Source organism: Convolutriloba macropyga, chromosome 4, assembly GCF_964194025.1.
Source record: "Convolutriloba macropyga chromosome 4, txConMacr16.3, whole genome shotgun sequence".
Lineage (NCBI taxonomy): Eukaryota > Metazoa > Xenacoelomorpha > Acoela > Convolutidae > Convolutriloba > Convolutriloba macropyga.
The window spans coordinates 51,417,734-51,435,651 of NC_134471.1; the positions used below are offsets into that span (position 1 = coordinate 51,417,734).

Here is a 17,918-nt window from a genome sequence, read left to right on the forward strand (position 1 = left end):
AGCACCCAGACAAAATGAAATTTAGCATCAAGTTCAGTTTGTGGTCGTATTTTTAGACTATACAGTAAAGGTTGACAAACCAGTTTTTCGCTTGCTTTCTGACAACACAATGAACAGTAACTTTTAAGTTTTCTGATGGTCCATCAAATCATTACATCCTTCCTATAATTTTAGGTAAGTTTGCGCGGATAAATGCCTCAAATGTGGTTTTATTTTCTTTGTTGTTGTTCGTTAGCGCTCTGATGATTCAAGTAGTGATTTCTTTTTGTTTGATTTTGATGCAGAAACTTTTTTGATGTAAAAGTCCTTCATCTGTGTTTCTAACTTGTGGTTCTCACAAGATTTAGTCTCCGCCACAAATTTTCAGGTTTCATTAGACCCCATCTAGCCTGCCAATTTGATAGTTGCTCACTAGAAAGTACATGCTGAGTCTTCAGACTGTGTGAAGGATGTTTTCAGGCAGTTTCTGATGATAAAATTTGGCAGAAATATGTAATTTTTTTTGAATTGGTCCTAAACAGAAAAGCTCGCACAATTTTCAATCAACTTTTTCTCGATATCCTTAACTACATCTCAGTAGTTAGTCAGCTGGAGTTTTGCGATATGTTTAAGTTGATCCTGTATAATCTTGCGTTTTGCAGGTCTGCTCCGAAAGACACGTTAAATTTTGGTTTTCACACCTGGTCTATTAGCTCTTGCTTTATAGACAGAGAATTCGAATTTACGTATTTCCCATCGATTCAATCCACCGCTATTTAAGAGCATGACATACAAATGCTTGATCTTCATCAGATAGTCAGGTCTGAGGAATTCCAAATCTTATTGAATCATGATAAAGATAATTTGTGAATGTTGTTTATGTTTTCTTTCGGGGAAAACTTCTGTCCAGCCTGCAACCACTTCAACAATCATTAAGATTTTTCCTTGGTTTTCAAAATAACCCCCATTTTTGTGGAGCCTTTCCCAAATGCCGGCAATTAGCCAGGTATAAACACAACCGATCGCTGTCAGAGTCGTCTTCGTCAAATACATTCTGCTGAAAACATCAGCATTGGGTATGTGCTCTACATGTGTGTTTTTCAAATCACAGTTGAAGCTAATCAGAGCTAGGGCTCATTGTCGAAATCTAGTTCATGCCGTCTTTGTTGGGTGCAAAGAGATATTTGATTGGATTTCGATCCACTTATAGCCTAAATCATCTTCCAAAAAAAAACTTCCTTCAATCTTGTGACCACAAATACAATTGCCAGTGGTTCTTGCTCTATAATTAAGAATTGCAGCTTCACTGGAGAAAAACGTCTTCGTTAAAATTTTACCGGAAGTCATTATTGCAAACTCACCTGGTCAATTGCTTTTCATAGACCCACGGTGGCTTCCTTTGCATGCTTTGAAAAAACTTTGAAAATCGCGAGCCCAACGAGAAATTTGAACTGTTTTTTGTTAGTTGGAGCCTTTGCGATTTTAAAAGTTTTTCAACACGTTTTTGATTTGGTTCTATTTCATCCCAAAGAACTGCAGGTTCAGATCGGTTATGAGCTCCAATATTCTTCATTAATGGGGAAGTAGTGGTCTTCTGACTACAGGTTTTCTTCTGCCGAACTGCTCCATGCTAGTTTCATAGGACAACACGACGTCTTGAAAGACCACAAAGCCCTTGTTTTTTAGCGTTGCTCTAATTCATTTTGGAAGATTGATGAAGCGTTTTTAAATCCTTGTTTTGGTGGGCACGCCTTAAATAGTCCCAAAGATGTGTTGACTTTCAAAGTGTTTTTTGGTTCTTTGTGGAGCTCACCATGAAGCTAGGGATCTGAGAGGTCGGTTATGCAAAAATTGAGGAGCAAGAAGAACATGGAAAATGTCTCCATGTCTGGTATTGTGTAGTCCATATTGATTATCTTACCACTGCTATGAACTTTCAAGTCCACAAAAGGTGTCAGTTTGCAACTTTTCTTTCTTTGCCACACAACTATTGATGCATCCTCTTCCCTGCATAGGTTCGAAGACGCCTTGCCTGACCATCTGATAACTAACCACCAGCTTATCATTGATCTTGTCTTGATGAGGTATAAGCAATTTCCCTGCTTTGCAAAATATTCGCTGTGATCTTTGTATCAACTTGAAACGAGGTGTGTAAATCCTCACAGCGGCAATTATCGGTTGAGATTTCAACCACACCGTGTCTGGGAGACTGTCTCTTCAACGTGATCCAAACAAGTTTTCAGATTGAATATAAAATGCTTAACGTGAAGAACTACTTTTTTCTTCACAAAAGAGTTTCTGTTTTTGTACCTACCTGTGCTGATAAGGATCTATTCTAAAAATTTTTAAGAAGCGTGTCACCCGTTTGCAGTTGTGGCTTTCTTTGTTAACTTTCAATTGTGGGATTGCTTTAGTTGACTGTGAATTTTTCGTTTAGTTTATTAATTGTTATTCAGTTTTTACCGAACTTCTTTTTTGACGTTAATAAGTTTTTTTAGCTGCGGAACAGCTTGCGGAGGCCATTGCCTAATTTATGAACCCTGAACTTGCGTCCACTTCAGCAACAGATAGCGCTGGTTATGTTTCGATATCATCAAGTATTGTAAATTGTGTTTCGGAGTCCCTCGCTACTGAGATGAAATTCAATTTCGTCAGCTCCTCTTGATTAGTAACTGCTTTGAGTTTCTCAAGTTCAAACTAGCGTGCTTGTTCTCTAAGTGCTGCTAGTAAACCCTAATATGATTCATTTAAATATTGTCTGACTGACAGAAATTTGGCCTTTTGTGATGTAATCACTCTCTCCTTAGGGGAAACAAAATTTTAGGCAGCTATTTTGATCTGTTTAAGTGGAGTTTCTAATAACCCCATAGTGCTAAACTTACGAAGTGCTACTTGCCCGAGCAAACTAAGGAAAGAATTTGTTAACTTTATTTCTAGTTAAGCACCTTCTTTGATTATCTTGCCTTCTTTCTTCTCTGCGCCATTTTTCGCTACAAAATATGCTGGGTTTGAACACCATTACCGTGTTTTTTATCACGGGTCAAACAATTCAAGTGGAATAATTTCAATCTAATTTTTGAACTAAAAATTTACAACAATTAGCTCGTATTCATAGTACTATTCTTTTTCTAAATCGCATAGAGATTCGTTAAAGATATTTCACATGATTACATGATTGACATGCAAAGAGATTTTAGTTCCAAATCCCAAACGTGGTTTTCTTTACATTTCATGAGAACCTAATATGAGCTTGCTACAAAGGATTTCATCAGTTGAGGATCCGTGATTGTTAGAATAATATTTGAATAAGTAGGAGGTTTTTACTTGTGACATTTGGCTGATAGGTCAATAGGATAATGATAGCACCAAGACAAAATTAGATTTAGAAAAAAACTTAGTTTTGTCACTTTTATTACTTCAAATATCAATCAAGATTTTCATGTAAGTCCTTCCTTTGCTTTTTAGCTATGAAAAACATCAAGTTTTTTGATGTTCTTTCAAAACCAATACACGTATCTTTGTTTTTTTTATTATCTACGTGTTTTCTGAATTCGAATAAACTTTATAGTTATATTCAAGCCTCAAAATTGAACGCATGAACTGTCGAAGCATTGTGCAGTCTTTAACAGCAGTGCAAAGAGAATTTTTTCTCTCTGGAAAACAATAAGTGTTCTGTCTCATCGGAATTAGTGTACTCTATGTGCTTTTTATTGCCCTACATTTTTTATGAGAAGAAATGAAATTGATAGGGTCGAAATATTGTGGCGAGACAACCAGCACTAAGTTTGTGTGTTATATGATAAATAATTAATTATTAAAAAAAGCTGCACTTGAGCCAATAAAAATTTTCTCAGGAGAAAGTCTGTTATAGTCATGAATCGTCAAAAAAGTTTTCGCGAAGTAGCGTCGTTGTTTGTTAACTTCTTTTAGTGGTATTTAGTGAAAAAAATGTTGAATCAAAACAAAATCGCCAATTAAAATTTAACTAACAAAATATTATTGAGTGCTTTCAATACACGAGTTTGATGTCTTCTGTTTATTTTCTTGTGCTATTGAAAATTATTATAATTAGCATTGGCTGGCTTAATTTTCCTAATAAAAATAAATTTCATAATTAATGGGTTCCAAATTAGATGGCATAAAATTACACAAAAAGTAATATTGTATGTAGTAAAAGTAGAAACTATTTGAACAAAAATGCCCAAAAGCAAGCTTTCTGAAGAAAAAATATCAAAAGCAAGCTTTCTGAGAAAAAACATTCAGATACGCTTCCTAAATTATATCAAAGGGTTTTGTTGTATTTGTTTTCCAACTTTTCTTATAACGCTGAATTTTTATTTTTGATCTGTTGTTTCATATTTTCAGAAATCAGTCATTCATTAGCAGTTAGAATTTTGTCAAGTGCAAATAACTCAGTAACATCGCACAAGGTGCTCTCAAGCGACTGGCGTGGGTCTGACTTAACTTATTGCAGCTACCTTATAAGCTTAGGTGAGGCTGGAGTGAGCGCAACATGAGGACTGGAGCGCCTTATAACTAACTGTAAGTTACGCCAAGGCCAAGAAAATCAGCGGGGAGGGGGAGTTGTGCAGTGGAGTGTAAGAGGGGGGGGGGGGGGGGTTGGATAATGTCGGCGGGAGAGGATAGATGGGATATGGTGTCTAAAACTGCGCGAATTGTCCTCCACAGCACGGCATTTGTTCTAACCAGCATTTTTGGCGAAAACCACACTTAAAGACTAGTAAAGCTCTCACTAGGAAGCTTTGACTAAACAACTTCGAGCTTTACCAGTTAATTCTGTTTCTCGTGGCTAAAAGATTACCCAAAGTTCTTGGTCAAACAAGAGATAGATCGGACGAATAATCCGCAGTAAAGAACTCATAGAAAAGACCAACAGGTCTTGCTTTAACTTGCATGCGAGAGCAATCACAAACGACAGCGAAAAGGTGCCTAAAAATGACTCGTCGAAGAAATCAGTCAAATAAATGGTCGACAATTTTAAATTAGATTAATTAAATTTCAAATCTTCTATTTCCATCTCTTAATTTTCTTTTTGCTACCGAAAAGCAAGCAGATTCTGTCAAAGCTTAGCAAGTATTCTCCATCTATCTTGGGCTGATTTTTGTCTCTGAAAAATTATCATTCGTACAAAACTGACAAAAATTATGTCTGCTAAATTCGTAATCGTGTCGACCATATTTTTGTCATGGCATAAATTATAAATCATGGATTAAACGTCAGTTTTTTTCAGGACGGATTTGATTTTAGGACTACTAACATGTCAAAAAATAAAGTTGGTTTCACTGGTTTTCATCAAGAACATTCCAATTTTTAAGATGGGGGCTGCTATGAAAGTAAACATAGCCGGCAGATTGCCGGAAAATATCCGCAAGAGACGCTTGTGGCCTTCCATGAATTGAAACAACTAAAAAAATAAGATAGACAGATCGACCACCAGTCCAGTAATAGACCACTAGACTTTTTGGGTTAGATTCCGACTGTCAATTTTATGACAAACGGTCTATAAGGAAAAAGCACTAAAAGAGTTTTTACCAAACTGATATTTGAAACCAAAAACTCAAGAATAATTCTCAAGAATTAGGGCATTTACGTTTGACACTACTTAGATGCACACTATTGATCTTTAACTAGTAAATGTTCATAAAGCTCCATAAGTGAGCTCAGAAGTTTTTTTTGAGTGATGTAAGTCAAGCAATTGACCTAAAAGCCGAAATGACGTCATGCACACAAATTTTAACTGCAAAGCAGTAGAAGTCACTCAAAACATTGAAAACCTAAATTCCAAGAAGTCAGATTGTAAGAATCATCGATAGAGACGACGAATTAAGAAACATAGCAGGACAAGTCCTAACGTACAATTCAAAGAATTTTCTTTGACTAAACAAAAACTAGGCCTAGAGCGGACTATGAGTGAATTGGAGAAACCATTAAGAAAAAAATCTGATCCAAAAAATTGAAAAACAGTAAAAAAAATCAAAGTCAAATTGCCTCATGTGAACACAAAACCGGTAGCGAGAAACCGAATATTTGTTCAAACACAGTTTTCTCACTCTACTTTAAAAATAGAGCGAAAAATTCCACGCCGCAAAACCACTCGCTTTTTCGCTCCACTTTATGTTTCAGTGTGATCAAAATCACTACTCCAATTTGATTTCATAAATCATGAAAATGTGTGAACAGATCTTTAAAAAAAGAACAGCATCCCAATAAAAGTGTGAACAGATCTTTAAAAAAACATAGCAGGACAAGTCCTGACGTACAATTCAAAGATTTTTCATTGACTAAACACAAAATTAGACCTAGAACGGACTATGAATGGATTGGAAAAACCATTTAGAAAAAAATCCAATCCAAAAAATTGAAAAAAGAACAGTAAACATCGTAGTGAAATTGCGCATGTATAAACATAAAACCACATGCGAGAAAGCGAATTTTTGTTCAAACACCCTTTTCTCACTTTACTTTAGAATCAGAGCAAAAATATTTGCCACTCGCTTTTTCGCTCCACTTCCTGTTTCGGCGTGACCAAAATCACTACTTCAATTTGACTTCAAAAACCATGAAAATGTGTGAACAGATCTCAAAAAAGACAGCACCCCAATAAATATCAAATTCTTTGAATTGTAAAAAACCACGATATTCCCAATAATAGCCGCTATCACTTTGCGGCTTTTAATCTTCTAAAGATAATATTCAAAAATGTTGTTACTTATGAACTTTCTGAAAAAATGAAGTGATCTGAAACTTCACTTGCATAAAAAAATTCGATCAAACATAGATAAAGGGAAATGTAAACCTTTTTGTTGGGGTCCACATAGAATGTTTGATAAGGTGAGATGAATTCGAAGAAGAATGACTCGTACCAGTAGCTGCTTAATATCACCAGAATCTCCACAAACCACGTTGCTTGAAATATTCAAAATATCAAATTAAGAAATCGTTTTTGACCATTATATGAAAAATATTCAGCCATTCTTTCAAATCAATGACTGGGTTTTTGACCATGCAGACATGCCAATTTGTGTGTCTGTGTACTCTAAGAAAAGTCTAAACATACTTAAACCGAGTTCAGATAATCGGAAATTCAGTTGAATTTCAGGTGCAAAGGCACCTGAAACACACCTGAACTGTATTTCAGGTAGATTTTCATATGAATGAGTTCAGGTTAGTTGCCTGAAAAAATTTTTTATTGCATTCAGAATTTTTAACCTTGGGGAAACAACAACACATTTATCAAGCAATGTCCAGCCGTTTTTTAAGTTTCCCAAAGTTACGGTTAAGTTTATTATAAAAGTTTCCCACTCTTCAGCCCTACCTTTTGTTTTGTAGCCCACAAAAGCTCTGTCTGTTTGCATGCGTGTGTACGCGTGGGCATGTTGGTGTGTATGTATCTCTGTGTGTGTTTCTTTGTGTGTGTTGTGTGCGTTTGGTGTGTGATGTGTGCACTTTGTGCGTGTGTTATGTATGTGTTGTGTGTGTTGTGTTTGAGTTGTGTGTATTGTGTGCCTTGTGGGTGTGTGTGTGTGTTAAGTGTGTTGTTTATGTTGTGTGTAAGCCGTGTGTGCCGTGTGTGTCTGCAACTGTGTAAATCTAAGTGGATGTATGTGTGCGTGAGTTGTGTCGCAAGCGTGTGGTGAGTGTTGTGATTTATTGTATTTGTGTTTTTATGTGTGTTGTGTTTGTGTTTTGTGGGTTTATTGCGTATCTTGTGTGTGTGTTGTATGTTTGTTGTGTGTATTTGTCATGCATGTGTTGTAGATTACTTGTTCATTTTGTGTGTTGTATGTGTTTTTTTTAATGAGCGGGTGTTGTTTTCGTTTGTGTTTTGTGTGGTGACTGTTGCTTATGTGGTTTTTGTTGTTTTTGTGTAGTGCATGTGTGTGTTGTGTGTGTACGTTTGTAGTGTGTTTGTTTTGTGTGCGTAATGCGTGTGAGTTTTGTGCGTGTGCTGTGTGCAGTGTCTTTGTTGTGAGTGTGCTTTTTATGTGTGTGTGTTGTATGTAAAGTGTTTGTGTTGTGTTTGTGTGTTGTGAGTTATGTGTGTGTTTCCTGTGCATTTTGTATGTGTGGCGTTTGTTGTGTGTGTTGTGTGCGAAGGCTTGTGTTTTTGTGTCGTGTTTGTGTTGTGTGTCTGTGTTGCATATGCTTTTTGTATGTCTGTATGTGTAAGTGTCTGTGTCTATCTAAGTGGTTGTACGTGTGTGTGTGTTTAAGTGATGTGTGTTTGAGTCTATGTGTGTCTTTGAGGTCCGTGCTTGTTTGTGGGTTGTGTGCGGAGGTTGTATGCTGTGCGTGTTGTGTGCGCGTCTTATTTGTGTGTTTTCTGTGTGGTGTATGTGTTTTATTTGTAGTATGTGTGACTTGTTTGTGTTTTTTATTTTTTGTGATTTTTTTTCTGTTTGCTGTGTGTGTGTGTTGTGTTGTGCGTATGTTGTTTTTGCGTGTGTTGTGTATGTATTGGGTGTGTTTGTGATGAGTTCGTTTAGTTTGTATGCTATATGTGTGTTTAGTGTTCATGTTTTGTGCGTTTTGTGTGTGTTTTGTGTTAGCGTGTTTGACTGTGTGCAGCTAAGTTGGTGTAACTGTTTGTGGGTCTGGACTTTTGTATGTGTTTGTGAGTCTAAGTGTGTATGTGAGTGTGCGTGTATCTGTACATTTATGCGTCTGTAATCGTATGTGTGCTGACTGTGATTGTATGTGTTTATACATATGTGTGCGCTTGTTTACAAAAGTATGTGTGATTTTGTGTGTGCATGCGAGCGCGTGTGAGTGTGGGGCTCTATGTGTATGTTCAAGCGTGTTTATGCATATGTATGTGTGTGTTCGAGAGTGTGTCGTGAATTCTTTTGAGTGTGTTCGTGCTTGTGCAATTTTTGTGCGCGTTTTATGTGGGTTTTTGTGTGTGTTTGTGGGGCCGCGAGAGTTTTTGTGTATTTTTTGTGTGAACATATGTATTTGTGTATTCATGTATTTGTACGTATGTGTTCATTTGGATAGGTATGTGTAAGTATGTTTAAGTTTTCCTGCGTGTGTTGCTAATCGTGTATGGGTCTAAAATGCATATAAGTGTGTGCATCTTTGTGGGAGTACTTTTCCTCTCGTATCGTGTATGTGTCTGAGGACGCGTGTGCATCTGGGTTTTTTTTGTTTTGGTATCTGAGTATGTGAGTTTGGTATGTGAGTTTTTTTTGTGTGTTTATTTGCATGTGTGTAAATTTTTGAATGTGAATCTGTGAGCATTTTGTGTTTGTTCGGATTTGGGGTGCATGTGTGTATGTCTGTGCTTCTGCGTGTGGTAGTGTTAGGCCGCGTGTTTGCGGAAGCATGTGTGTGTTTGTGTGTGTGTGTGAGCATGTGTTTTTTGCGTGTGTATCTGTGTGTTTATCTTTGTTTAAATGTTTGTATTTGTGTGTGTGTGTGGATGGCTGGGTTTTTGTCTGTTTTTATATATATATATTATATATATATAGATATATATATATATATATATATATATATATATATATATATATATATATATATATGTGGGTGTGTGTGTGGGTGTGTGTGTGTGTGTGTGTGCAAGCATTTTTGCGACCATGCCATATGTCATATTGCTTATCTTAATTGGTCTGTTGAAAGCTTATTGAAGTCAAAATAGACGCATAAGCTCTACGAGGGGCGGAAAAAGAACAAGTCTAGGTTCGTCAAAAACAAATCATGCTCACTTAAACAAATGTGTGTGCTCAAAGGTTTCTACTATCTAAAAGGTGTCTTTTCAAAATTATACATTACCCAGTTTCTTTTCCAGCAATCGAGTATTGCTTGCGTGCATGTTCTTATGAAACAGCCACTCCTGGTATAATGGAAACTCAAAGTAACTGTGGTACACTATGTACAACTCCCTGCTCTCTCTCGCGTCCAGTATATCTGGAGTCTTTGGCAACTTCCGCCGAGATTTCAGCTGAAATAATTCCAAGAATCAACTTTGCGCGAGAAATAAATTAAGCAATCAAATCTAACGTATAAAATTAAACCATGGAAAGTATCCTGAAAATAAAAACTAAAAAGTCTAATTTAAATTATAAAATTAAATTAAAATTGAGCCTGCTTCATAACGTTTTAGAACCTCTCAAGAGTTCTTCACGATCATTTTAGAGTTTTACCCGAGGATTTCCATAAACCCATATTTTTATAATTAAGATCATTTTCTGGAGAATATCCTGCCGAGCTTAGAACAAAAAGATATAATACAAATGTTGACTTTGGTGTGCGTGAATTCCAAGGGAGGGCTCAAAAGGATTGCAAAGATGCAACTGTTCCCTTTCTTTTTTTGTCCAAACAATTTGTGATCAAACAAAAGGCTCATCGTAATTTCATTTTTGTCCTGCAAAACTGTTCTGCCCACCACGAAACTTAAGTGTACAATAGTATCATCAATCACTCTGCTTCCATGAAATTACAAGGATTAATCGCTGTGATTCTATGATGGGTCTCCAAACCAGATGTTAAACAGAGATGGTACTAACAATTAAAAATATCATCATAAAAGTGAGCCTAATACAACTTAATTAAAATTAAGTATAACTTAAAATTAAGTCATAATATACTGTGAAGGGGGTGGAGGCAGTTCTGTGAGGAGCCTAGGACCTTCAACAGTTCTCTCAATCATGAAATATTGAGTTAAATGGAGGCAAACTGAAAAACATTTTAATATTTTGAATAGAACAAAGGTAGAACAATAAGGTTTCAATGATAGTGTAAAAATTCAGATTACAGAAAGGTTTAAAGAAGTGGTATCAAATTAAGGGAAATGCGACGGAATTTTACGAATCTCAAAGTGTCTATAGGCGTAACAATTTAAATGGAAATACAAGTACATGCAGACCGTTGCTACGGATAAATTGGCATAATTAAGAGGCCTGTATGTTTACTCGGAGTGGAAAGCAAAATCTTCTGTTAAAGGCAATTGAAAGTTTAGTTAAGGACTTTTTGGAAAAACAAAATCTCGCATCGCTGAAAAACCTTGTGATACCTGGATTTAGAAATTATTCAATAAGTTATTCAATAATACTTAAGTAAGAACACAGATATAAGTATTAGGTTATAATACGGATACAGATTTAAGTGAGGTACAACTATGAAGATGGAAGAAAAATTGAGAGGAAACAAGAGTAAAATTTCGATTTTTTTTCTACGAAAAACGAAAGCAATTAGAGACTAAAAAGCTTCACTGCTTGGAAAACTGTGACCTGATGTCGCTCGGAGAGTTATTTTCCAAAATGTTTCTTCGAATTTCCCTCGTGTCGTAAGCTTGCTGGGAAGTGACTCCTTCGTATGCCCACTTGTAGGGGAGGAACTATAAACTCAAATGGGTTTTTTTGTTGAGATAATTTTGGCCGATCGATGTATTCATTGTCAGAAATGTGAATGATATCACCAAAACGATCGTCCAGCGTAGAGTTGGGATTAAAAAAGATTTTTTGATTTCGTTTTTTTTTCGAGAAGTTATCGAGGTTCATGTATGAACGTCATGTTTGGCATGATTTTGTTCACTTTTATTGTAATTTTTGTTCAAATGAAGATTTTTTTCTATAAAAACATTAATTCAAAATCACATTTTATTAGGCAAAAGAAACAAGTTTTTTGTTTCAAACAGACAAAAAGCCATTAAAAAGCCCCTTAGAGGAAAATTTACTATTAAAATATAATTCGATTTCAATTCGAGAGCTGTTATTTTAAAAGCCACTTCACATTTTTTTTCTTAGAGACAGGTAAATTTCAAATCAAGATTATGTTAATGACGAATCTCATTTAAAATAAGATGATGCCAGTAAATAAATAATTCGCTTTCAAGGAATGGCACATGTTTTTTAATGGCTCCAACAATGAGTTTTCGTAATTTTTATTTAATTTTGATCTTCTTTTTGAGACTTTTGTAATTTTGTAGTGTTATGGCATATTTTAGAGTGAAAGTTTTGTAGTGTTATGGCATAAACTCGTTGATTAAAGGTGCAATGGGCGTCTAAAAGGCAAGTAAATGAACCTATGTAGTAATTTGTGTGGACAGCTAATGGCTGTTACAACTTTAAAAACAATTTTTAGAAAAAAATTGTGTTTGAACATTAACAGATGGTAAACTTATATCTGTGAACTGTAAGTCATTCTCACTATTGAAAAGACCCACTTCTTTTCTACTGCAACCAATATTAATCTGTTTAGCCATTTTATCTTCTAACTATTGTCTTTACGACTTCGATGTTGCGACTTTTCATAATTTATTTTTATTTTTTGGTTCCTTGTTTCATAGTTTTCGTTCATTTTGAAGTCTTATCATTTTGTCCTTTTATTGACAGTTTTCATGGGCTTAGGGAAGACGTTCAATTGATCATAGATAAATTTTTCAGATAAAAACGTATGAAATTAATGGCTTCGACACTGTCCTCTTGCATTTTCTCACTGATTTTTTTGGTTTTTGCCTGTGTTTGTTGTCATTCTCATAGCCATAAAACTTATTGTGACGAACTGTTGATGGCATAACAATTACCCAATTTTTTCTTTTTCATCGAGGCATGATTTTTGATTTTTTTTCACTGATTTCTTTTTTATAGAAAACTGTTGAATTTTTATGGCTTTGATATTAAGGATTTTCTCGAAAATTTCCTGGCTTTGAAGTATTTCTTCAAATTTTGTGGGTTTTTTGATGTCATAATGTTACAAAAAAAACTCCACTGTTGTTGAAAATTTATATGAAGTTGAATAAGTTTTTACTTGTTAGTTCATTTTTTAACGGCTTCAATACATTTTTCTCTCAATTCTTTTTAAGTTTGCTGTTTTTGCCAGTTTTTTATTCTTTATGTAGCTGTAAAATGCTAAGAGCTCTCGTAAATTTCAATCTGAGCAAAAAAATTTTAAAATTATTCAGTGCAGTAAGTTTATAGCAAAATGCCTTAAAGTTTATGATATTTTTTCTTTTCAAATATTTTTTTTATTTTTTTTAGTCTTTGTTATTTTTGTCAACTTGTATCTATTTCTCATCATAGAGAGGCTCCTTCCACTTCCTGTTATCAGAATACTAGCGTGTCTAATGATATTTAATTGTAAATAGTGTTTTGTTTGTTGGACAAAATGCAATTTAATCAAAAATTTTTGTTTGTGGTCAATGTTTGTGTTCCTTTTCTCTTCTTTATGCACATTTGCGGAATAACAGATCCCAATGATTTTCAAATGAAGCCCAAACGAACAATTTTAATCGTTCAGTATAATTTCATTTGAATTAAATTATATAACGTTTGAGTTAAAAAACATAAAATTCATATACCAGCAAAAGATTTTATGGCTTCAATAATTTGTTTTCGCGAATTAATTGTAATCTTTTGAGTCCATTTCACCTTTAATCCCTTTTGTGGCTTAGTAATACCAAAGACAACCTCTATTGGGTTTTTTTGATTTTTTTAAAAAATGGATCAGGACTGTTTTTGTTAAAAGCCAATGGTTCTCAAGATGTTTGAATCCATTTGGTTTGAAAATTTTTGGTTGATTTGATTCGAATGTTGCCTCATTATTTGTTTTTTGTCGAACTGTTGCCTAGTCTCTGTAATAAAAAATCCCATTTACTTTATAGTAACAAAAAGCAAATTTATGTAGTTCTGGTTTTATCTGACTGTAATTCGACGTTGTTACTGGGTGCTTTTAAATTTAGATGTTGAATTTTTGCCGTTAAATTTTTGTTTTAGCTCATTTTGTTGTTTGTTTTTTCTCCCGTAGTCTTTGAAGATCTGAGTTTTTCCAATGAGGAAATTGATTCATAATGCCTCCTAATTCAAAATATCGGAGAAACTGAAATGTTGACAGATTTGCAAATAAGACATAGCTTTGATAATTTCGCACGAACGCAAATTAGGACACTTTTTTTATTTCACCAGAGACAGAAAAAAATGTCATCGAGCACCACAGTTCTGGCGATGAGATACAGAAGCTCTATCAAACAGAACCACTCATCCGGTCACCGATTTGAGACAGCGGAGGAAAAGCGAGACGACATTACCGGCAGACTCGGTAACATATGCAGCGTCAACCAACTTCAGGAAAGGCTATGTTGTAAAAACAGACAAATTTGAGACAACGCCAAATCTGGCGCGGTACCTAGATGTGGCAAGCAAGAGATATGAATAAAATAAACTTCAGACAGTGACTAGAAGTTCGTGTTCTGAATACGACAGAGGAAAAATTTTAGCAGAGTTTATCTTGTGTTTGATATAACAGTGATGCCAGTGAACCATGGGCTCACAGACCGCAAATGGAAGAATGCCTTTGAGAGCGTGTTCAGTTAATCAGTGCCGAAGAAACCAGCGAGGGGGGGTTTCTTTCTAGATAGGTGAGTACAAGGGATGTGAAGGTCATCTATTCCTCCTACCTAATTCACAATTCTAATTACTTTTTATGTGCTTGACTCTTTTTCAATTTATCTGCCATGAACATAGCGAGGGATTTGTGGTTATACAAATACAGTACAAAAATTATTCGAAACAACGCATCTTTGATAGCGAGAGTCAAAAAAGAAGGCAAAAAGGTGAAAACACGTGGTTGGTTCATTTGAGTCGTTCTGCTGGGGAGAGAAAAGGAAGAAATACTATAAGAAAAATAGAAAGTTGCGACCATCAGGTGGCCTATGTAGAAGATAAATTGGAGAAAGTGTACACGTGTCCTGAATGTTTGTTTTCCTTATCACCAGAGCCTAGAAATTTTTACTTTTTGTATCAAGACAACTGATGATCAAAGAACACCCCAACCTCATCCCCGACTAAATTGGAAGATCTTGCAAGCTTCCCTTAAAATCGTTGTGCTGTAATACACATTTTCTTTCAGATTACTGTTGATTAAATTTCAGACGATTACAAATTTTCTCAAAATATTTTCCTGCATTCAATTTTTCAATGAGATGATATGTCTCCTTGTCCAAAGTGGATTGGATTCAAAGTCTTGTACAATTAAGGCAAAATTCGATTTCTAGCTCTACCAGTACGTTATTCAAAAGCTTTTTCAGGCTGTTCTTCAATAACTAAATTTAACCTTCCAGCTGTTTTCATGCCAGTTAATGATATTTGATGTTTTAATCTAGTGATCACTTCTGATAGATATACAACAGCGGCATATACATACGATTCAGTAACTTTTACAAGTCCAAAAAGTAATATTATACTTATTAAAATCTACCATATACCTCAAAATTGACCATGCATTGGTTTAATGACGACGATAAGTTTTGAATACTAACACTAGTTAGTATTTTTTTTTCAAGTACCAAGCTGGCGAGTAGCTTAGTAAGATACGATTATATGACTTGGCATGTTATCTACGGCTTAGTAGTGTTACGAATCTCTTACTATTAACCATTAAGATTATTATTAAAACAATAAATTGTTACTAAAACTATTTAGTGTATACGAGAAGCATTATCATGTGTCTGCGTGCGGTTAATAAAAGTTTGATCACTAATGTCTCCTGAATTGAAACCTCTTGAACGATTAATGACAAAAAGACACACAAAAGCCATCTTAATCTTTTTTTATATAGTAATGCATAAGCAAATCAAAGCGAAGAAAACAAACTTGCTCTGTTGATTTAGTTAATATATAACTCTTTATATATTGGATGTAGTTCCATATATCTACCACTGATTTATGAACACTATAAATGTAACACCACTACTGTAATTAATAAAAAAAATTGCTGGTAAAATGCAGGAATTTTCTTAATTCTTGATTTTCACGATCGCTAGCCAAAAACAATCAAAATACGTTATGCACAAAAACAACGTTTTTGTCTCATCTTAAATGGCTTGCCTTTGAATACGCAAATAATTGCAAAAATGATGTTAATGTTTTTGTCTTAAGTTGCACCGATAGTTGAACATGTGCAAAAAAAACCTAAAAACACATAAAGCAAATATTGGTTAAAAAGCAAAATTTTGGAAGTCTTGTAACAGAGCAAACATTTGAAGACAAAGCAGTAAAAGATGTTTTCAAGCGTTTTACTTGCAAAGAAGCTGTAATGTGGCTTGCATGAAGTGGTAATGTGCGTTTGCACATATAATTCCGACCCCGCCCACCCACATTTATGGCTGAATTGCCTACCAAACGATGAAGAGACAGAAAACTATTGCCAAATTAGAGGGCCATTGAGGGCTGCCATTACTAAGACGACTAAACAAGGCAAACAAAAAAAAACAATAATAAAGAATTCAAAACTGGCCGCATTTTTTTTTAAAAAAAAGAAATAAATAACAAAGTAGAAATAGTGTCAAATAAAGTCTAAGCTAAACAAATTAACTTGCGATTTGTCAGAAAACAACGTAGGACAAATTCCTATTAGGACTTTGTAACAAGTAAGCAAAAAAGAACAAAAGCGGCAAAGTCAAAGAATACATTTATATTTTTTGAAAACAACTTATTTCAAACAATGAAAATTATGAGATACCAAACAAAATCTTTAAATAAATTTACGTTGGTACATGAATTTACGTTTACAGTTACGTGTCCATATGATGGCAATAAGGCTGTCATTGTCAAAAACATATCACACTTCTCCGAAAGCAAACGACAAACATTGACAAAAAGCAAAAAATCAACACATTTAGCAAAAAAACGGTGTCGAAGCGGTAAAAACCATGATCTATTCAGTAAAAATTAAGATATAGTTACTCTTGGTTTTTTGGAATTCAATATTGTGATATATGACTTCTGAATAACAATGGTAGATAACAAGTGGACAAAAAATTAAGTGCAAATTTAAAAATACAATTGTATTTTTCGAAAACAATTAAATTCAAAGTCGTGAAAAATTAGCCATTAAATGAACTCACTTTTTAAGTTCATTGATTTCGCCAGAAGAAAAAGTTGAGAGCTCTCATTATACAAATTATAGCTTACCACCAACAAAAAGAAAAACAAACACTGTCAACAATAAGAAATTCATCGAAAATTTGCTGAAAATCAGTGTTCAAACCATCAAACTTCTAAGTTGCGGATTGAACTAGAATTACATATGTATATAAGGGCCTCAACTCGGACCTGTTTTTAGTTTGCTAATCTGACGAGACAACAAAAATTGAAATGAATTATGGGAAATATTCCTTAATCAAAATGTTTTATAAAAGCTTGTACAGCAAAGTTCAGAAACTCATTATTTTGAGGCTGTGACATTTATGTAAAGCATTGAGACCTGCCGTTATCCTGGATACATTATAATTCTACAAACGAACGGCAAATACAGACAAAAATAAAAACTGAAATGAAATTTTTGCAAAAAAAAACGTATATCGAAGCCGTGAAAACAATAACCATTGTAATAAACCTCTAAAAATGTCCGATTTTGACTTTGTCAACAAAAATTAGATAATAAGTGATATGAGACCCGTAATTAAAGAGACGAGGTATTAATCAGGCCAAAAAGAACAATAAAGTGCAAAGTTAAAAGCACAACCGACTAACGTGGGGCGAATTGCTCTCAAAAGAACGGCGAGCAGTTGGCTTCGTCAGTAGCTAGCCACGAACTAGAGAGCCTAGATTAGCTTAATTGAAAGGGCGTGATGTGAGCGCAGCGAGGGGGGCAACGGTTGGAGGTCAAGGGGGGCAACGGGTCTTTGGCTGCATGGGGCTCTTACGGTGTGAAGGAAGTGCAGGGGTGGGGATTTGGGCTGATGTGGGGGCGGAGTGGGGTCAATTTCTAAGAACCGCCCTCCACACCTTAAGTATAAGTCTCCAAAACACTTTCTTCGAATCGCACACTTGGAGACTAGTGAGCTGTAAGGTTCCAAGAAAAACTATTGTCCACTGGGCGCTACTTCTTTATCCCGTTTCTAACGACGAAAATTCAAATGGGTCAGACGAAAAATCCGTCATGCAAAGAATTGCATAAAATGTGCTAATTGTGCAATT

The 17,918-nt window shown here is 35.0% G+C and overlaps 1 protein-coding gene across 1 annotated transcript in view; it reads right to left on the minus strand.

The window, feature by feature from the left end:
- The window catches only part of LOC142338092 (uncharacterized), a 57,690-nt gene that overhangs the window by 23,845 nt on the left and 15,927 nt on the right, over nucleotides 1-17,918 (minus strand). Inside the window, exons 2-3 of the mRNA XM_075387723.1 lie at nucleotides 9,775-9,943; nucleotides 6,797-6,906 (exon numbers count right to left, since the gene is read on the minus strand). Coding sequence (XP_075243838.1) covers nucleotides 6,797-6,906; nucleotides 9,775-9,943 — 279 coding nt within the window. The remainder of the gene's footprint in view (nucleotides 1-6,796; nucleotides 6,907-9,774; nucleotides 9,944-17,918) is intronic.